Raw genomic sequence first — 22,565 nt, 5'->3', positions numbered from 1 at the left:
CCCTCACTCTATCGCCCTCTATCTATCGCCCTCACTCTATCGCCCTCTATCTATCTATCGCCCTCACTCTATCGCCCTCACTCTATCGCCCTCTATCTATCTATCGCCCTCACTCTATCGCCCTCTATTTATCTATCGCCCTCACTCTATCGCCCTCACTCTATCGCCCTCACTCTATCGCCCTCACTCTATCGCCCTCACTCTATCGCCCTCACTCTATCGCCCTCACTCTATCGCCCTCACTCTATCGCCCTCACTCTATCTATCGCCCTCACTCTATCGCCCTCACTCTATCTATCACCCTCACTCTATCTATCGCCCTCACTCTATCGCCCTCACTCTATCTATCGCCCTCACTCTATCTATCGCCCTCACTCTATCTATCGCCCTCACTCTATCTATCGCCCTCACTCTATCTATCGCCCTCACTCTATCTATCGCCCTCACTCTATCGCCCTCACTCTATCTATCGCCCTCTATCTATCAATCACCCTCACTCACTCTATCTAACTGTCTATCTATTGCCCACACTCTATCTATCACCCTTGCCTATCTATCTATCTATCCCCCCTCACTATCTATTCATCGCCCTCCCTCTATCTATCTAGCGCACTCCCTCTATCTATCTAGCGCACTCACTCCATCTATCGCATCACCAAAGCATCACTCAGCACCACAACAGCATCACTCAGGGGCACCACAACATCACTATGCGCTACCACAGCATAACTGAACGCAACAGCATCACTCATTGCCACCACAGAATCAATCTGTGCAACCATTCAACAACAACTGGTTCAAATATGTTCTATCAATGTTTCAAGCATTATTACAAATGTCACAAAAAGATGTTAATATTTCACTTCTGTTCTTGGATTTTCGTCACAATAAAATACACTGAACATAATCTTCCCAAAAGTTATTTATAAAGGTTTAAGCTATTGCTATTATAAATTACAATAACTTTTATTTAAGTATTAAAATATTAAAAAAATTAAAAGCCATTGTTCTTTGTAATATCAATACATCTAAGTCATATAAATACAACACATATTGCATTACAAATGCTATAGGTGTCACATTTGCGAAAGTTATAACTATTGGCATTGTAAATGACAAAGCTATTAATTTAGCTATTTTTAAAACCAACACATAAATAAAAAAAATTGTCATTTACAATACCAATAGCTCAAACTTTCCTAATGCGAGACACACTGCATTGCAAATGCTTGTTTTATCACGCAGTGTAAGGAAATAAAGAACCTTAGGGACATGGATGAAATGTCAAACTCAGCACAAGTCAGATGTCCCATCACCAAAAAAAAACAAAAACTCCTGGAGGCAATGAGAAACAAAGAACCCACAGAGAGAGACGGAACAGCACATACATTGAAAAATAAAGAGGCAAAAAGAGAACAAGGTCTAGTTAGGAACATAAGTGCAGCAAAAAAAAAACCAAGCATTTGCAATGCAATAGGTCTTGCATTTACGGGAGTTTACGCTATTGGTATTGTAAATGACAGTGAATAATATATATTTTTTTAAAAACAAATAAAAGGCATTGTCATTTACAATGCCAACAGCTTAAACTCACGTAAATGGGAGACCTATTGCCAAAGGTTTATGTTTAAAACGGAGCGTGGCGGGGGACATGGCTAACCCGCCGTCGAGTGATGACATCTCCTTGCTGAGCTCCGCGGTGTTGCGAGCATACGAGGAGAATAGTGAACCCCACCCGCTGCTGCGGAGGACTCCAGTCGGCGTTTTCATCGCAGGAAAATGCTGTGATCCAGAGGATGTCTTTATTGGCTACCTGCCGACCTGTTTGTGCTGCCTCTTGACTGCCGGTAATTTCTTCCGATCCGAGACGCGGGCGGCCGCCATTTTGTGCAGCCGAGCCCGCGTCTCTCTTATACCAGCATGAGGCCATTGTTCCTGCTTTGTGGAGCATTTAATGTCCCTAATATTATCGTGTGACCACTCCCTCATCATTTCTGCCAATGTGGTGTTAAACGCAGTGACTTTTTACTTTGTATGACATTTTTACTCCTCAGATGCCTCTGCTATCTTCATTATGTAGTGCTGCCAGTCGCCATTTTGTATTTTGTCGCGAATGCTCGTTTTCGTTTTTTTTTGCTGTTTTATGGCTCCTACAATACTATTTTCCTCCAAACTGCCACAACTTACTTGTTAAAGGAAGTCCATATCTACTTACCAGCTCTATTCACCAAGGATGTCATGTTTTTCTTTATGAATGACCTTTATTTCTTCGCCCAGGCATTCTGTCTACTGCTCTAACTTGAGAATCATCACCATCATATGCCTGTTTGCCGCCTAACTCTCTTGGGACTGCCCTATCTTTATTGATCTAACATTTTTGTGAGCAAGACTTTTCGTGCTTACATTTTTGAATTGCAAGGGTTTACCTACATTTCTGGTCACAGTGCTTTTACGAGGTGTGTGCTTTGATCCCATTGTGTGGCTGGTTGCCTTTTGGATTTCTCCCTCTGCTCTCAACATGGCGCACGAGTCAGGCAATTCGAAGCACTCTCTTACTGGAACTAAGTCAAAAAGACCTAAAAATGACCCGCCGTCTCCTACTTCATCTCCTAATCCTGTTCTGGATTCTATTTTGGCGGAGGTTTGTGGCCTTCAACCGTTTATGTCTACTCTAATGTCAAACTTACTCAAATTGACGACAAATTAGCTGTTATGGAAGGCAAAGTTCTGTGTTTGGAACAGCGTGTCAGTGACATTTAGGATGTCGCCTCTAAGATCCCTATGTTGGAAAAAGAGATTCACAAGCTGAAACTTCACACGGACGACCTTGAAAATCGCAACCGTAGGAACAATTTACGCCTTTATGGTCTTCCGGAAAATATTGAGGGTCCTGACATGGTGTCCTTTCTACAGAAATTTCTGACAGATCTCCTGGAGCTTCAACCTACAACACAACCTCTTAATATTCAGAGAGCCCATCGTCTAGGTCGCCTTCATCCAAATGCCTCTAAACCTCGCGGTATTATTATGCTTTTTCTTGAATTTACAGAGTTGATGACTGTGTTGAAGGCTGCCAAACTCAAACAACGTCTTATTTGGTCTGGTCATAAAATCCAATATGGCATCCTTCACCCATGTTTCTGTAAAATCACTCATAATGGTTGTACTCGCTCATTCGATGACCCTCAGAAGCTCCACTCGTTCTTGCAGGATATCACTCCGTCTGGCATGGACACTAATGTTTGATATCTCTATTTCATTTTGCCTATGTATCTGGTTTGGATTGTTCTGAGTTGTTTGCTTTATATCTCTTCTCTGTAGCTCCTTTTTCTTCCCAATGTATGTTCTCCCTTCTTGAGGTTCTGTTCCATTCCTTCATCTGTAGTGCTCGCTGGGGACCGCCTCCTCATCGGCGTCTCTACGCTCCTGTTATCTTGGTTTTTCTTCTCTCCTCAGACCTGGCTCTCTTGCCTAGATCTGTTCACTTTTTTATTACTGCTCCTCTTTTTCTATCCACTCTTTCACCCCTCCTTCTTACGCTTTTTCTCTTCCTGGTCTATTTTTATTATCCTTATCTTCGTTTCCTGTTCTTTTTCTCAACAATCTCTTTTTTGCTTCGACACTTTTTATTATCTCTTATTGTTGTTTTGGAAATATTGTATTTTTCTGTGGTGGATATAATGGACGAGCTACCCCAATGTAATATTTTTCCTTGTTGTGTTTCCTTTTTTAGTTATTTCCTTGAAGTGTTTCTAATTAATTTGTTCCCCATCCTCCTTACCTTCCACCATGTGTAATTTTGTATCGTGGAACGCCGGAAGTCTTAGTCATCCCGTTAAAAGACAAAAGGTATTGTCCCATTTATCTAAGCTTAATTCTCAAATTGTTTTTCTCCAAGAGACTCATTGCAATGATGTAAAATCGGATAAGTTAAGAAGGCAATGGGTAGGCCAAGTTGTATTTTCTCCTACCACTAACAAAAAGGGGGTGTTGCTATACTGTTTCACAAAGCTTTGTCTGTCCAAATATTATCTACTCAGAATGATGATGATGGTCGTTGGGTAATGGCAAAGATTGTGATTCAAAATATAACACTGGTTTTATTAAATATCTAAGGCCCTGTCTGCCCTGACCCCAAATTTTGGAATGACATCAAAATTCTCCTGTCCTCTATAGATTGCCCCAACATAGTAATTGCAGGTGATTTTAATCAATGGTTGGATCCCTTCTCTGACAGACTATCCTCTTGTAAATTCCAACCAGATAAGACTCACAAATCGTTCCAATCTGCAATTGCCTCACGTCCGTTATATGATGTATGGAAAACTTGTAACCCTGACTCACGCGAGTATACTTTTTTTTCCAATGTGCATCGCACTAGGTCACGAATTGACTATGTTTTGGTTAGTAAATCCTTACTCCCCTCTATTCAAAGTTCTGAAATTGGTTCCATTTTAATTTCCGATCATGCACCTGTTTATGCTGTCCTGGATCTTTCCCTTGCTTCCTCTAAATTTAACCGCTGGAAATTTAACAGTTTTCTTTTATCAGATACTCATTATATAAAGGAAGTCACTGTTTTTATTAATGAATTTTTTACCTTTAACAACCCATCTGACACTTCCATTCCCAACAATTGGGACGCTTTTAAGGCTGCTCTTCGAGCCTTCACCATTTCTTATGTTTCAAAAAAGAAGAAATCAAATGTAACTAAATATAAGGATCAGTTGCTAAAAATAAAAGGACTAGAACATGCTTGTTTTACTTCTAAGGATGCTACTGCCCTTCAGGATCTAATTGTAGCTAAAACTGAACTTAATAAAATTGCCACTTTTGAAGCCTGTAATACCCTGCTCAGAATGAAGTCCAAATTTCATGGGGGGTCAAAACAAAGCTGGTAAAATGCTAGCTAATTATCTAAAAATCAAGTCTGAACGTAAGGCAGTTGGTCCTATTCTTCATGAAGCTGACAATAAACTTGTTTCATCTGACGAAGAAATTGCTGCAGTTTTTCATGATTATCAGTCTTTATACACTGATGACACTCATCCCACCACTCAAGACTTATACTCTTTTTTGATGGTCTACCTGCACCTCCATCGCTTCCTGATGACTTTGCTCAGTTGGAGAAGGACATTACCCTTCAGGAAGTGATTTTGGCTATCAATTCGTTGATAAAGTCGAAAGCACCAGGTCCCGATGGGTTAACTGTTGAATTTTACTCTAATTTTCATTCGATATTTGCCCCTAAACTTTTACAACTTTTTAATTGTTTTATTGCAGATGCCAAGGCTTCTGGATCTTTTATGGATGCATTAATTGTTATTCTTCCCAAATCTGATAAGGACCATTCCCTTTGCAAAAATTACCTCACTATATCATTAATTCATTATGACTGTAAGATCTTTGCTAAAATTCTTGCTTCCCGTCTTGATTCAATTGTCCCACGTTTGATCAAAACCGATCAAGTTTGATTTGTGAAGGGCAGATTAGCTTCTGATAATGCTCCTATGTTCTCTAATATTATTTCCCTTGGTAAAAAATGTAAAGTCCCGCTGGCTGCCCTATCTTTAGAAGCTGAGAAAGCCTTTGATCGCATTAACTGGCATTTTATGTTTCAAACTCTCCAATGGTTTGTTTTTGGTCCTGTTTTGTAGAGGCCTAGTGGAGACTAGGTTTGGCCGGGAGCTCACCCTATTGTCCCTAAGGTTTCAAAACACTTTTGTGATTGATCAAAGTTGTAACAATCCAAATGTTTACAAATAATATGAGGTCAAAATTATTTTCAGTGGTTAAACTTTTTTAGTAAACCTTTATGTATACAAGTACAAGCATATTGTATAAATGCGTATAGTAATAAGCACAACATTACACTTAGAAATCAAATCATTCTGTTGTATATCATTCCACAACAATTAATTAATAAACAGAAATAATAACATTTTTAACATTTTCCCAATGCATTTCGGGTCGTGTCCGACCCTTTTTCAGGGAATATAAATGTAGAAACGAATCCAATTTTGGTTATCTGTACCATTCACATCAGTTCCGTATTGGGGCACTGCAAAATTAATAAGAAGTAATGTTTTCCCACTGTACAAATTGTAATGTACATCATCATGTGGAAATAGAATTAACACTGATTTCCATGAAATAAAAAGTAAGAGTGAAAAAAGAAAATGTTTGTGCGTGTGACAGAAACATAAGTTGCAGTTTAAATGGTAAAAGTGTTTAGTAAAGTACCAACACACACCATCGTGAGGGAGGGTTCTAATCCAATCATGGGAGAGGATCCTAATGCAAATTATGTCCACACCCTAGGTGCCGTTTGGAAAACCCAGTGTTTGTAACATGAACTATATCTACCTGACTAGTGCTGAAATACGCACGAGAAGAATCGTGCCAGGTCACAGATAATAAATCTGTAAAAAATATGTGAACCAATAAAGATTCAGTGAAACAACTCCAAATATCCAAGTTAAGGTCTGTTATCAAGGAAGGTAGAGTAGCCGGCTTACCCCATTTACGGTCGTGGCTACACGGATAATTACGTCCTTGGCTTCTCGATTGGGGAATCTGGATAGATAGTGCCAGCTGAAAAATGAAAAAGTGCGTAAACTACCCTTCCTGAAGTAGTTTGTTATACGGGTGTCTCATTCGCCATGAAGGCGCTGGAGCCTATCTTGCTTCTTTCGCGTACCTCGACCTCTGACCTCCTGATTACTTCCGGTGTAAACATCCAGTCCGGGACTCTATTCTTTAAATAATGGGACGTCTGTACGTAATCAAAATCCCTGTTCGGATGCCTAGTATTTAATGATGGTGAGAGGTAAATGATAAACGGTAATGAAATAAAGCTGAAAAGCGTATTCGATGTGATTGAAAATGAGTTATCATGTGACTAGGGGGTGACGGAAAAAACCTACACCCAAACATCTCGGGTGGAGTGTAAATTATAAGAGATAGAGAAAGGGTCTAGATAAAAACTACCATAGAATGGTGAGAGGAATAAGAGGTGAAACGTGGAGGAATCAAGTGTCAATCCTTTACAAAGAACAGTATTTAATGTAACAAAATGCAAACTCAAGGCTTTACTGACCAACAATCTGGTTCTTATATATGTGCACTATGAGAACTAACCAGATACATAGCGAAGTATTCTGTTGCTATATATGAATCCTGTGGAAATGGTGGTATCATTTAAATGATCTTACATATGTGCACTGTGAAAACTAACCAAATACATTGCGAAGTTTTCTGTTGCTGTGTGAGTTTCATAGAAAACAAACCATCTCGTACTGATCATTAAGCCCGCCCGGTGTGAGTGTACCCAGTTTTTTAATCCAGAATGTCTCTCTGCGAGCTAATGCTGAGTTGTGATCTATACCCATATGTTTCTCAACCACCTCTAAAACGGTGAATCTAAGTTGCGGTATGGTGTGAGTTGACCTGATCCAATGTGTCGCTAGACAAGATGTAGTAGACCTATTTCGTATGGTACTTTTGTGCTCGATAATACGAGTCTTAATTTTTCGAGAGGTTCTTCCCACATAAGTGAGTCCACATGGGCAAAGTATGGCATAAATTGCCCCTGTCGTGTTGCAGTCCGCATTGTGTTTCAATTGAATTTCTTTGCCAGTGTGGGGATGCGTAAAAACTTTATTCACCATCACGTTATTACATTGCCCACAGTTGTGGCATTTCCTCATACCTTTGTAGTTTATAGTCTTGTTTTGACATGGGTTCTTAAGTATTTCCCTGATGTTTTTCGATCTGGTGTGTGCTATAACCTTTTATTCTCTGCGATTGTGTGGAATGTTTCATTACAAAAACTATACGTTCATTGGGAGATTTTTCTGTTTTCTTCAGTAGATTATTTCTATCCATCATTGAAACTTTCTGTACTGAAGCTTCTAGAATTTCTGTGGGGTAACCTCTGGCAATGTATTTTTCTACCTGTTCTTCAATCAGAAAATTGCAATTAATTGGATCTGAGGAAATCCGTTTGATTCTGATCAGTTGAGAAGTAGGTAAATGGTCTTTCAAGTTTTTAGGATGTGCGCTCGTGTAGTGTAACGCATTATTTATATCCGTGGGTTTACGAAAAACAGTAGTTGTGATTCCTTCTTGTGATTTGCTGATTTCAATGTCTAGAAACTGTATCTTGTGTTCCTGGATGTTGTGGGTAAATTTTATCCTGGGGTTACAATCATTCAGCTCTTTGATTCGTTCTTCCAACTCGCCCTTGGTACCTCGCCAAATTATCAGGATATCATCGATAAATCGTAAAAATAGCACCAAGTTCTCTGTCCACCTGGTATTAGATAGAATGAATTGTTGTTCAAAGTACGCCATGAAGGTATTCGCGTATGCCGGTGCTCCCAAAAAGCCCATAGATGTTCCGGTTCTTTGAAGAAAGAACTTTGATTTCCATGAAAAATAGCTGTGGTATAAGGAGAAATGCAAGAGTTCTAGTAAAAAAATTCCTAGCTGTTGATCAAGGTCTGATTGTAGCAATCTCCATTCAATGGCTTCCAGGCCCTCTGTGTGTGCTATGGATGTGTAAAGTGCAACCACATTAAAAGTGCACAAAAGTGTAGTTTCTCCAATGAGGTCATTAACTTCTGTTAGTTTCATTAAACAGTCTGTTGTGTCTTTTAAATAAGTGTCCCAAGCTTGAACAAGTGGTTGTAAATAGTGGTCAATTAAACGACCTACAGGTTCATGAATAGAACCACATCCTGCCACGATGGGTCTAAACGGTGGATCCCTGATGCTCTTGTGTATTTTAGGCAACATATATATATGTGGCACTTGCGGTGTGTTTGTTCTGAGGTATTTGCCCGTGTTGGTGTTGATAATTCCAGTGTTCTCCGAGTTATTGATTATTTCGTCCAGTAATTTGCTGAATTCATTTGTAGGGTCGTGATCAAGTTGTATGTACGTTTCGGTGTCCAAGACATGCTCATCAACTTTGCGGTCATAGAAAGAAGTGTCCATCATCACTAACGCGCCACCCTTGTCCGCCGGTTGAAATGTGATGGTAGTATCTTGTTTCAAGGCATTCAAAATTCTCTTTTCTTTCTTGGATAAATTCTGTTTCTTCGGTGTTTCGTACTTAATTGCCTCCAAATCTTTTTTCACCAGAGTTTCGAAATTGTCCAAAATTTTATGTGAGATAGGGGACATGAACTTGCTTTTGGGCTTGAATTTTTCATGTGGTCTTGTAGAGCCATTCATCATTGTGGTGGAAAAGAACCATTTCAATCTTAGTTTCCGTAAGAATTTAAAAAGGGCAATCTCTGTTTCTAAGCCATTTGACACATATGTAGGTACAAAAGAGGTCCCTTTATTAAGTACTCTTTCTTCATCAGATGTTAGTTTCCTTTGAGAAATGTTAACTACTAGGTCACTTTTTTTGTGACTTGTCTCTGTGGTCGCCCTGTTTCTGTGGTTTTCTTTGTGACCTTGTCCCCTACGGGTGCGTCTGTTCTTATCTCTGTGGACTGATCTGGTGGGTGGACTGCTGCTTGGCCCTCCGCTAAAAAAAGACGGTTGTAAATTTTGGGATGTGCCAACCACTGTTGCTTCATGTGATACCGTGCTTACTAAGGTAGGTGCCGGTGGTCTTTGTAGTGAGAGGTCTTCGTCTTGCACCACACTTTCCTCTGATTAAGTGTTTTTTGGAGTTTTACTGGTGAATCTTCTTTGTGCATAGGCTTCCGCCCATGTATAGACCTCGTCTAATTTATAATCTATCGTATCTCTACGAAATTTACGAATCTTGCGGTCGTGTACCTCCTTTGCGTGAATGTCCAGCCTGGTATTGATGTCTTCCAGTATCTTTGTCCAATCCTCCTGTGGGATATTCTTAGATAGTTCTTGTTGAAGTTTAAAAATGTCTTCTTTTAGGTCATTAAGTATCTGTGAGAGTTCCTCGATAATCAACAGTATAAGGTCTAGCGAACATTTGTTCAGTATCGCTTGCCATTTTATGATGAATGCCTTGTTGAATTTGAACAGCATTGGTTTAAGGGCAATTCGCAATCCTCGCGGTATTCTTTTTACTTTGTGGTACTCAATTAGTGTTGTCGCATGAAGACGTTGGTTTACTTCTCTTCGCATGGTGTATTCGAATTGCCTCAACATCTGGGTAGTGGTGCCCTTTGACGTACTGAATGCGCGTACTTGTTCAATTAAAGAATAAATAGATGCTGCTTCGTCTGTGCCATACACCTTAATTTCTGCCCGATTAAGAGTAAGGTTTGCTATTTCCTGAAAGGAAGCCATTATCAATAGTAGGATGGGTGCTGGTCTAGTGGGGGGCTGTGGTCAGACTGTTATATAATAATCTAGCCTGCACACCTTCGGATTCCAGTGTTAAACAAAAGTTAGTGAATTTAAATTTGTGTTGGGAGCATCCCAGTGATCAGTTGAGCCCACAACTGTGTGTAAATCTGCTTTGTAGAGGCCTAGTGGAGACTAGGTCTGGCCGGGAGCTCACCCTATTGTCCCTAAGGTTTCAAAACACTTTTGTGATTGATCAAAGTTGTAACAATCCAAATGTGTTTTTGGTCCTACCTTTTTTTCATTTGTCAAATTTTTATATTCCTCCCCTTGTGCCAGTATTTTTGTTAATCAGTTTTCAAGATTTTTTCCACTGGCTAGAGGTACAAGACAAGGTTGTCCTCTTTCCCCTTTATTGTTTATCCTCTGCCTCGAACCTTTATTAGAACGCATCAGAGCTAACTCTCAGATTACTGGTTTTACATCCTCCTCCGTTGAAACTAAAATATCTGCATATGCTGATGACATTCTGATTTATATGGCCAACCCACTTACGTCTCTTCCCCCCTTTTTGGATGAAGTTCGTTTATACTCCTCCATTTCGGGTTATAAATTGAACCTGTATAAAACGGAAGTTTTACATCTCAATGCTATTTGTTACCAATATATGTTCAATACTACTGATTTTACATGGTGCCCTTCCAAAATCAAATACCTTGGCATTTGGTTTTCTTCCACGCTAACTGATACGCTTAAATTTACTTTTACTGCCCTTACAAAGAAAATCCAGTCTCGCCTCCTAATTTGGTCTCCCCTATACCTTTCCTGGTGGGGTAGACTCGACACGATTAAGATGATGATTACTTCCCATATATTATACACTATTTCCATGCTCCCTATTAAAATAACCAACGTTTATTTTTCTCGTTTAAATTCCATATGTACTAAATTTCTCTGGAACAATAAACGCCCCCGCATTGCCTTAAATAGACTTACTAGACCCAACACTGAAGGTGGTGTTCGCTTCCCCTACTTTAAAAATTACCATTCTGCTTTTTTAATTAAACAATCCTTTTCTTTAGCGTATGATTTTTTGGATACCCTGATTCCCAGATGGGTTCTTTTTGAGCGTTCCCTATTGAAGGATTTTTCGTTCCCTCATATTATTTTTATGTCAAATTGCTCCTTTTTGGCTAAGTACCCAGTTTTGCAATATTCTCAAACGTTGCTTCATACTACATTCTCCAAGGATTTTACCCCTCTTCAATGCTTTCTTTCGTCCATTGTGTGGTATAATAAATTTCTTAAATACAAAGGCAAATCTTTTTACTACAAATATTGGAAGGAAAAGGATATTCTATTTGTTCATCAATTTCTTTCCAATAATTCTATTATTCCTTTTACTGACCTACAAACTATGTATCACTTACCCACCTCCTCTTTCCGTGAATACAACATCATTGCTAATGCCATACACTCATTTATCCACATTTTCATTATCTATTGCCTTACCACTTATTACTCCTTCCACTCCTCTATATCCTTTATTCTCCACTCATTTACCTAAAGCTGCATATGTATATACATTGCTGTTATCAAATGTTATGGTTCGTTCTGAGTCAAATGTTGAGATTGCTTGGGAAAATGTGTTGTCTGTTTCTTTCTCTGTTATGACTTGGGATAAATAATGGACGAAATTGTTTAAAGTTTCGGCTGCTGCTCGTATTACTCAATCTTTGTTTTTTATTTACCGTAGAGCTATTATAACTCCTGTTCATGTTTTTAAATTTTCGCCATTATCCTCCCCTCTTTGTTGGTCCTGTTCCAAAGAAATGGGCACGCTTAAACACCAAATCTATGAATGCCCTCCTGTATTATCCTTTTGGAATTCTATTTGGAAAATTTGCATGTTAATGTTTGGTTTTACTACTCCTTTATCATTTTTTCATGTTTTTTTAGGTTTTTTATCATATGACATAGACATTGTACCTTCCTCTAAAGATTATTGGATCTTTTTATTGCTCTTGCTTTTAAAGTGATTTTATCCTTATGGAAAGATAACTCCAAATTGTCTGTACTTACTTGGTGGAATTTCATTAGTGATGAACATAGTATTGCTATTGCTTCATCATCTTCTGTTTCTCAGAAGATTAAATCTGACCTTCTCTGGCTCCCTTTTACTGCCTATCTTTCTTCCAAATCTTCTCGATGTTAATTCTGTTTTCTCCCTTCATGCAAATATTCTTTCTCTACATTATTTAGAGTACTTTTTCTTTCCCTTTCCTCTCTTTCCTTTCATCACTTTCCTTCCCCTCTATCTATCTTCTTTCTTTATTTCCTACTTTCCTCTCTACTCTTCTTCTCCTTTCTTCTTCTCTCTTGTAGGATATATCCTTCATATGACTGATGCCTATTGTTTTACTTTATTACGTTAATTACTTATTTTTCATATGGCTTGTGTATTACATTTGCAAAAATAAAAATAAAAATCTTTTAAACAAAAAAAAAACTGAGCGTGGCGCCGCTTCAAGGAGACCGCGCTTGGTTTCTTTAAAACTTTAACCCTGACCGCGTTGTCCTTGAAGCGGGCGCTGCGCTCAGTGTTAAAAGTTAAATAAAATATATTTTTTTTAAACGCAGTGTCCTTGAAGTGGCGCCGCGCTCAGTTATAAAGTAAAAAAAAAAAAATAACGGGTCCCTGAAGCAGGCACTGCGCTCATTGTGAAAGTAAACAAAAATAGAAAAACAAAATTAAACAGAGAGTGGTGCCCCGGAAGTGGACGCCGCGCTCAACATGAATTTTAAATATAAATAAATACATAAAGTGAGCGCGGTAACCCTAAAGCGGGTGCCGCGCTCATTAAAGTAAAGAGCATACAATTTAGAGAGCATAGTGCTGCAGCCGCCATTGTCCCCTTCAGTGTCCATTATCAAAATAGTGCTCACCCACCAGATAAAGCCCACTGTGTAACAAGCGAAGTAAAAGGTCCAGTCCTTATGGGTGTTACCAAATGGAGACAAGGCGGTACCAAGGCAGGACTAACAAGCCTCATAATCAATCAAAAGCCAGCATTTTTGAATGGCAATGACACAAAGCCAATGACAAATATGGGCGGAGAGTGGACGAGGCTTCCACAGCATACCCTACTATAACATGCCTCGCAGAGCAAGCAGTGCATGCGCGCTGCCAGTAGGCTCGACCTAAAAATGTAAAGGCCAAAAGAGAAATAGGAACTGAACGAGAAGCTAATAGAAGGACTGAAACTCAAGCAGTGAGACCGAGGCAAAGGTAGGCACAGAAAAATATATGAATACGCAATTTCCCTGATAAACAGAATACATTTTTTTCTTTACCCTCTAAAAACAACATGTTACTCCTAACTTTCAAACACAGACCATAAAATAGTCTCATTCGAAAAGAGATTTTGGAACCTTAATAAGACTGCAATTTAATCACCAGATTTATGGAACTGAAAACAGAAAACACCTCATGCAAGTAAAATCGAAATTCATCCTTCAGCATTATTAATGAAAAGTAGGCTAGAGGGCAGCAGACAAAACCAGGGCCATAAGAATACTATGTCCAGGAATGAACACATAGGGTAAGAAAAGGATCACCGACCTTGTTCAGCTCTCGCACCATCTTCTGAGGGATAAACTGCTCGAGATGATTTCGAAAGGGCAGAGCATCGATGGCAACTATCTCCGTAGTCCGCCGCTGCCACTCGTCCCTGCAAGGGGTGAGAATGACACAGTAAGACAAAGTGAGTGAGTGCCTGCACGTGCGGGTTGGCCGCGGTCTTTGACAGTTCACCGCATTCAGGAGAGGCAGGCTACCGAGTACAGTGTGAAAGGCGTTACTTATTCCAAGACCCCAAAAGACACATGGTAACAGAAACCCTTTACAAATGTAGAGGTTTAGAGAGGAATTAATAGGTTATCTTTTTTTTACCGAACAGTTCCAGGTGACATCAGAGACAAGAAGCATAAAGCCAGATTTGTCTCAGATTTTGCCGTGAGCCGCCCCTGGTTTAGTCTTGGCAGTGGTAAAGGCGTCCCAACTTCCAGAAGAGCTCGTTAGGAGCTTTTTCTTTGGGCCTACAGTAAAGTCACAGGAATGACACCCCGGTTTTCGGTCTTCACGTCTGTTACATCGAAGCAGTTAATGTCAATTGAAAAGCAGGGCTGGCTTTAGCGTTGGTGGCACCTAGCCAAGCTAATCCCTCACTCCCAGGGGCAGTTCCTCCACTAAGGCGGAAGTCTGCCACCCCACTGTTCTTTGAGCAGTGAAAAAAGAAAAAAGAAAATGATAATAATACAATGTTATCATTTTATTCTTTCGAGGCAGTTTTACAGGGCTGGACTATTCTGTCAGCCAGCAGGGGGATGAGCGGTTGGGGCACTTAGGTGCGCATGACAGTTTGGCTGGCGGTCTTGAGCCGGTCAAACTGTCATGCACACTTAGCATGTTCTCCACTGGGTCGTAATGCACAGTTTGGGTGGAGGAAATGCACAGGCTCCTACTCCCTGTCTGAGCGCTCAATCAAGGCGCTCAGACCAATGATGACGCTCCTGTCATGCTGGTGACAGCAGTGTTGTGATTGACTTAGGGAAGCCCGTGTGCTTCCTGTCCGGAACAGAAGAGGACGGAGGAGAAGGGGCGGCCAGCAGCCAGGTAAGTGACATTTTATATTTTTCTCTCCCCGTACTACTCTGGGAAAGCTGCAACTGCCCCCTCCCTTACAAAAACGTCCTTCTCCACGAATGCCCTTAATACCACGCTACACTAGTACCCCTCAGCCCTCCATAGCCCCTCTCTCACATGTACTTCATTTGTTTTATAGCGCTACTCATGGCAGCGTAATCAAACGAATTATACAGAGACAATGAATCATACATGTGTAAATCGGTCTATATAGGAAATGCTACATAAGAACGAGGATTACAAGGCGTAGGAGTCAAATGCCACAGCAGTAGGCAGTGTATTTTAAGAGTGTTTCGCCTGGAGAAGGATCATCTTCACATTTAAAATGCACCACTGGGGTTGGCTTTACTAATAAGAATGTATTTCTGCCCAAATGAATCTTTTTAGCAACATTAGGATAACGAAAGGCTGCAGGAAAACATAATATTCCAACGTATACCATGCAGTTGCATGCAGCTCATTGATGGCAGTTCATAGCTCACTGTGCTTTATTAGGATTGTAACTTATATAACAAAAATATTACAATATGTAACAAAAGGATGTCTGTGACTAAAGTAGTAACCTATAGAGAGATCCACATAAAATACAGTTTGGTGATTTGCGTGCTACAAATTCTTTGCAGCAGGCATATCAACCCTCTGTGCTAGATATTCGTCTCTCTCCAGCAGGAACATTAATTGCCAGAGTTATTTTGACATGTTTAATGACGTCTGAAAACTGTTGGACACACAAGGAACTCTGTAGCAGGTGCCTAATAAACTCGTTATTCCTAAATAGGGTGCCACTGAGGTCAGCGACAGGTGTGGTGGCACCTGTCGCACTGCCCTGGAGTCGGCCCTATTGAAAAGTGTGCTGATTGATAATGACCATGTACGGAATCAAACGATGGAACGGTGTGTGGCCCATGTCATTATCAGTGTCTCAGATTAATTTAAGCGTTCCACCTATTGTTTTTTTGGTAGCCCTCAATGAGATAAGAATTCCCAGAAGTGGGTTCTGTGCTCACTGTGCTGTAAATCTCAAGCAGCACCTTTATGAGAAGACCCAGTTAGACTGAAACCAGTCTGGGGCTACTAGCGTTTCCGTAAAGAGGGAACCAAGCCTTGCAGTTCAGGCTGAACTGTCCCTATTGGAGCAGGGCAAAGGCTGAGTTGCATAACTCCGATTCCTGTATGCGGTGGCATGGTGGGCAAAAAATGATGGAATTGGGATGCAGTCAAATAATTACCAGTGGCTGAGATTAATTCAAACATTCCACCCATCACGTTTCTGTATTCTCATGTATAGCATTTGACAAGGCCTGTTGGCCTGAAATACTTAGTAGAGGGTCTTGTGACATACCTGGGCGTCTCATCTTCGTGGCTTCGATCCCACGTGTATGTTTCTGCATAGCCCGTGTACTCACTGTACTGTTCAGTGCCTACAAAAAAATTATGAACATATTTAGAACTCCCAACAATAATAGATGCATTTGGCACATACTGAAATTATACCATGGCAGCCCAGAACAAATCTTTCTATATCAATGTAACAACTATATGCCACATAGTTAGCAGAACTCTAACAAATTTCGAAATGGAGTTAGAATTGAGATCCTGTCCTTCTGAACAAATGTACCATTGTTTGAAAGCTGGGCAAGCAGGACCATAGTAAAATAACAGTCTTTTGGCTAATCAGGGGTGCAAACCATTGGGCTAGGAAGGCTTTAGCTGCTATCTCCCATTTCACTTGGTGTTGAGTGGGATGAGCTGTTAGTGCCCACACACACACACACACACACACACGTAAGGGGTCGAGGTGGCAGTCATTGGGCAAAGGGGAAAATATGGAAGGAAAGCAATGCTGCCTCACCCAACAAGGCCCTCAACTATACATTTAGGTAGATGAGTTGGTAGATGTTTGCATGGCAGTTCAGGATGAACTGTTCCAATGAGGTCAGGATCAGTACTGAATAACACAAGGCAGGCATCTGTCTAGAGTGGCAGTGGGACAGGGGCCAAAAGAATATGGGGTGGGAGGCTAACTATATCGATTACCTGTGGTTCCGACTACTTGCAAGCATTCTTCTGATCTACTTAATGAGTGTTTGATGTAACACCCTAAGTGGCCAAAGGTATGCCTCTGACATGAGTCCCTTGAGTGCTGTGCCATATGATTCAAGCAATACTTAACTGATGAGGCCTACCAAGGCTGAAACTAATCTGGGGTTGCTTCTGGTATCTTCTGAAAGGGGCCATCACTGGCAGTTCAGGATGGACTGTTCCCTTAAGATGGAAATGGGTCAGTACTAATTTGCATTAGGCAGGCTTCTGTCTGGGGTAGCACATAGGGTGAAAAACAATGTGTTGGAATACTACCTAGAACAAGTGCCAGTGTTTAGGGCAAGTGTAAGCATTCCTCCCATCACCTTGTGTGCTTTAATACCACATTGTCCGCCAAATGGAGGCCAGCTTGGGACCCCCAAATCAAATATGAACATTAGGTTCATCCAACACCGAACCTAAACTGCTAGAAATAGTTTTTTAATCCTAAATGGCAGGTATTACTATCTTTAAAGAATCTTATTATTAACCTCCTCAAGCTTAGCAATCAGATTTGGAAAAAATAATCCTACCATGTGTCTATTCCTTCTCTCTTGATATCTGTAAATGAGTCACTATTGCCTGCTGGTACACTGGCATATCACTGAGGCCTGCCGAGAAGTAAAGTAAGACAACTTGAAGCTGAAAAAACTATCATAAACCTCTACAAAATGTACCAGAACTTATAACCCAATGCCTCACTTGCAAATATTCTTTTTAGTTCTGCCTAGGGTATCTTATAATTGCTTTCCAGTCTCCAAATAGTCCCAACCATTCTAAATCCTACATTCTTGCATTTCTTGTACGATTCCCTTTCTTGAGCAACAATAAAATCTGAGCCAGTAACAAAGTCCACATGGGCGATTTAACTAAACTTTCCCATAAATGGAAACTTTTGCCACTGCTAAGATCTTTCCTTAGCGACCTCCCTTGTAGAGTCGAAAGGTGATCCAAGCGCTTAGGAAGAATGAACCTTTTTACTGCTGCTTTTCAACATACCCACAATACGTAGTACTAATTAATTCTATGCAACTGTATTGCTATTTCTATGAACACCGTAGGGTACCTGGCGTTATACATAGACTTCACTCCTCTTCTCACTATTACACCGGTGTATTTCACCAGTCCGTGAGTTGGAGGAGGCCCCACACCCACAAAATATCCTATCTTTTTCTTTGGAGTAACAGGCTTGTACATAATTTGTGATTTATCAATGTTGATTTTGAACCCAGAGACTTTGGATAAGCATTGCAATAAGCAGTCACGGATGCACACAGAATGTGAATGGCACTCAGACAGGTCAATGCCAGAGGAGGGCTGACCCAAAAGTCCTCTATAGATACACATTTGTACATATGGATGTATATAACTTAACACCTTGTATGCTGGTGACGGAACCACTCAGTCACCAGCCTCGGACGCGCTGTGCTGGTGACAGAGTGGTTCCGTCGCGGCCCGGGCGCCGCGCCTGCGCTGCAGTGATTTTGCGCCCGTGCGGCGGGTTCTATTGAGAGGGCGGGGCCGTGACGGAACCACTCCGTCACAAGCACAGCGCGCCCTAGGCTCATGACGGAGTGGTTCCGTCACGAGCATGCTGGCGCCGCGCGGCGCCCCTCCCCCCTAGCGCTGCGGCTGACAGCCAAGGGGTTAATGCAGGGCCTTCCAAAGAGATTCTAGCAACAAATATTACAATGCAAACCTATCTCTAGGCTAGATTGTGTTAAAGGAGGTAATCAACAACTCAAGCTTTCCCTACAATGATAATCTGTGAGATTTCATGTAACACGACATAGGACTTCAGCCTTTAACAGATTGCAAAAACAACCTTATTGGCTTTAACAGATGTGTTACATAGTACTTAAATCATAACTTTTCGTAATAAATAGATGCCTTTGGCATCTGACATACCTTTGCCTAGTGAACCAAAGAGGATTTTAGTTGATATCATTGGCATGTTACCATAAACAATTCAAGCCTACTGTTTTGAGCTTAAGCTTTAGCACAAGACAGCCATCAGGAATAGTTACACAATTATACATGTATACAAAACTACATTTGTCAAAGTAAATTATTATCCTTTCTAAGAGTACCTATTTATAATTCTCACAGTGGAAATTTTCTAGACACGAGGTTTGTCAGAGGTGAAAGCCAACACTAAAACCCTTTCCTACTAAGTTATCTGTGATATTGCATGTAAGAAAATATCCACCTGATCAATGCAGAATAATAACAATCCACATGTATATGCCTATTGAGATACATTTCCACAATAAATATGTCAGGCCTACAGCCTATACCATAACATTTCAAAACAACAAAGTTTATGGTCTTTCAATGGAGTGTCAGCCTAACCAATTCAGACCTACTCTGCTGGGCATAAACTTTCCCACAAGGCAGACATCCGGTGTATTGTGATAAAATTACCAATGTCTACAAAATTACAATTGTCAAAACAATATAAAATCTCTACTAGAAGAACCAGTTAAGGATTGTCATAGTGAACATTTTCTATGCCCTCGCTTTGTTCAGGTGGGTTACTGAAACCCTTGTCAATTATGGTTATCAGTGTGACTCAATGTAACAAAATACATGCCTACAGGCTTTAACACAGTCCAATAGTTCATCCTTAGTCCTTTTAACTTATGCTTTTCACAATAAGAAAGTTACGCCTACATGCTTTGTCCTAACATTTTAAACTAAACAGATTAGACCTTTAAAATCTGGCATAATTTATACCAATAAGGAATAAATATTATAGGCTTTACCATTTGCTTGACACCTCTTCAAGTGCACATAAACTGGGAACCATGAAGCACACAGTTAACAAATGACAAATTATGGAAAAATACAGTTTGCAAAATAATATACAATCCCTCATTAGGGCCCAACAAGAATCTTCACAGTGAAAACTCCATGGGTTTTTCATTGTGGGTGGTCACCATCAAACGCTTGTCTACTATGGTAATCTGCAAGATTACATGTAACAAAAAAAGAATCTATAGCTAATAATACAAGGTGATAACAACCCACTCCTACTTGCTTACCTCTGCTTGCTACTTGCCAAGGTCGGAGACTGCGAGCACCTTCACTGCAGATTGCTCTTCTCTTTGCTGCAACACCTCGCGGTACCCGCTACGCGGGTCCCGCATCGCCAGCAGCATTTGTGGACCGTGCGGTTTGTTTGTTTTGTGACATTGAGACTCTGTGAGCCTAATCACTGAACAGGCAGATTTCCTTCTTGGGGCGGCGGTAGGTGCAGGGCTGCGAGCGAGGGCAGGCGCAGGACTCCAAGTCCCAGGAGCGCCTGACCCTCTGCATTACCATCAGCTGCGACGCTCTCCCTGCTGGCTCCTCCCCCGCCTCAGCGCTGCTAAAACCTTCTGTGCCTGTGGATCACGTCGGATTGCTTACCTCTGCTTGCTACTTGCCAAGGTCGGAGACTGCGAGCACCTTCACTGCAGATTGCTCTTCTCTTTGCTGCAACACCGCGCGGTACCCGCTACGCGGGTCCCGCTTCGCCAGCAACATTTCTGGACCGTGCTGTTTGTTTGTTTTGTGACATTGAGACTCTGTGAGCCTAATCACTGAACAGGCAGATTTCCTTCTTGGGGCGGCGGTAGGTGCAGGGCTGCAAGCGAGGGCAGGCGCAGGACTCCAAGTCCCAGGAGCGCCTGACCCTCTGCATTACCATCAGCTGCGACGCTCTCCCTGCTGGCTCCTCCCCCGCCTCAGCGCTGCTAAAACCTTCTGTGCCTGTGGATCACGTCGGATTGCTTACCTCTGCTTGCTACTTGCCAAGGTCTGAGACTGCGAGCACCTTCACTGCAGATTGCTCTTCTCTTTGCTGTAACACCTCGCGATACCCGCTACGCGGGTCCCGCTTCGCCAGCAGCATTTCTGGACCGTGCAGTTTGTTTGTTTTGTATTTACAACAAGGGGTGGTGAGGGACAGAGTCTCTGAATTAAGCAGAAAGCTCTCATCCAGTCAAGAGATCAGGGCTAGATCCAACACCGTTTTTTAGCTCACTGCACCATCCCAGTTTCAGAACCTGGCTGTATGCAAATTAGTCTGTTCCTGTTTGTTTGTTTTGTGACATTGAGACTCTGTGAGCCTAATCACTGAACAGGCAGATTTCCTTCTTGGGGCAGCGGTAGGTGCAGGGCTGCGAGCGAGGCAGGCGCAGGACTCCAAGTCCCAGGAGCGCCTTACCCTCTGCATTACCATCAGCTGCGACGCTCTCCCTGCTGGCTCCTCCCCTCTTACCCCTTCTATAAACCCATCATCAAGGTCCCGCGGCGCGGGAGTGCGCCGGGAGAAGCCCGGGACAAGGGCGGGACCGTCTGAGGCCGTCAGAGGCCGAAGTAGGCTGGGCTGGGCCCCGTCCCTTTGATTTTCTTTATAATTAATAGTGTTGATTTTGTTAATCTGCCTTTTTATACAGCGGTTTAGTCCTGTTAGGGTTGTATTGTGTCTTTTTGCTTTGTAAATCCCATAGTATAGTATCTTCCCAAAGTTACACATGACGGCAAAAAAACTTCGTTCTGGTCGCGTCTTAGTGGGGAGATCTGGTTCCAAAACGAAATCGAACCCTTTACGTAATAAAATTACGTCGTCTATGCAACTGAAAGGCCAATGTCAGCTTTTCAATTTATGGGATAAAGGGAAGGACAAGTCGGTAGAGATCCACCTCCACAGTGAACCTCTAGAGAATAATGTTCCTGAACCAGCTAACATTGTTAATAAGGATAACTCTAGTCTGGGCTTGGTTCCTGTCCAGTCTCAGTTTGCACCTCTCTGTCCTGAAACAGTGGGGGGTTTACCTTTGGTAACCGCTGATTCTCAACGGAAATTGAAGCCGCCTCACGAGACCTCGGGATGTAATGTTCAGAAACCTGACATTACCATCCCTCCTCAAGCTTCTCTTATGGCGGCTTCTAAAGCCATAGAGAATACTAGTATTTCTTTAGTTTTGCCAACTAATTCTGCCATTCCAGAGGGTGATTTTACACTACCAGATATTGATTTAACAGCCCATAAAGATTTGTTGAGACCTGCTCAGGACAATCCCAGGGCTAATATCAATACTAATGAAGTTATAACAATTTCGAGTTCTGGTCCTCTTAGTAGTACTCCCTCAAACAAATTAGATTTTTCCCTAGCTCAGCTAAATTTTACTTCCTGTTCTGGCCCCAATTTGAATATTTTACCTGAGAGTCCTTTAAGTAGTAACGGGAAGCTAATTTCCAATTCTTTATCTTCGTTGGAATCTTTAATATCTTCTATTTTGAGTTTACTTGAAAAATTTGTTGGTGGCTCGGAGTGCATCTTTGATACTGTAACTCAAATCCTAAGAGTACTTTTGCATAATAAGAGCGGGTCAGTTTTTGAATGTCTTTCAATGCCCGCTACTCCCTTGGAGATCCCTAATAAGAGATCCCAGAGTGGACAAGTAATATTAGACCCAGTGCAAACGCTACCTAATCCGGAAGG

General features: G+C 41.4%; 1 protein-coding gene across 2 annotated transcripts in view; it reads right to left on the bottom strand.

Moving 5' to 3' along the window:
- The window catches only part of PARG (poly(ADP-ribose) glycohydrolase), a 1,076,399-nt gene that overhangs the window by 265,773 nt on the left and 788,061 nt on the right, over positions 1 to 22,565 (bottom strand). For both annotated transcript variants that reach the window (XM_086922071.1, XM_086922072.1), the window contains exons 14-15: positions 16,335 to 16,413; positions 13,910 to 14,018 (exon numbers count right to left, since the gene is read on the bottom strand). In XM_086922071.1, the coding sequence (XP_086778197.1) occupies positions 13,910 to 14,018; positions 16,335 to 16,413 (188 nt within the window). The remainder of the gene's footprint in view (positions 1 to 13,909; positions 14,019 to 16,334; positions 16,414 to 22,565) is intronic.

Source organism: Lissotriton vulgaris, chromosome 5, assembly GCF_964263255.1.
Source record: "Lissotriton vulgaris chromosome 5, aLisVul1.2, whole genome shotgun sequence".
NCBI lineage: Eukaryota > Metazoa > Chordata > Amphibia > Caudata > Salamandridae > Lissotriton > Lissotriton vulgaris.
This window is presented reverse-complemented; position numbering and strand designations above follow the sequence as displayed.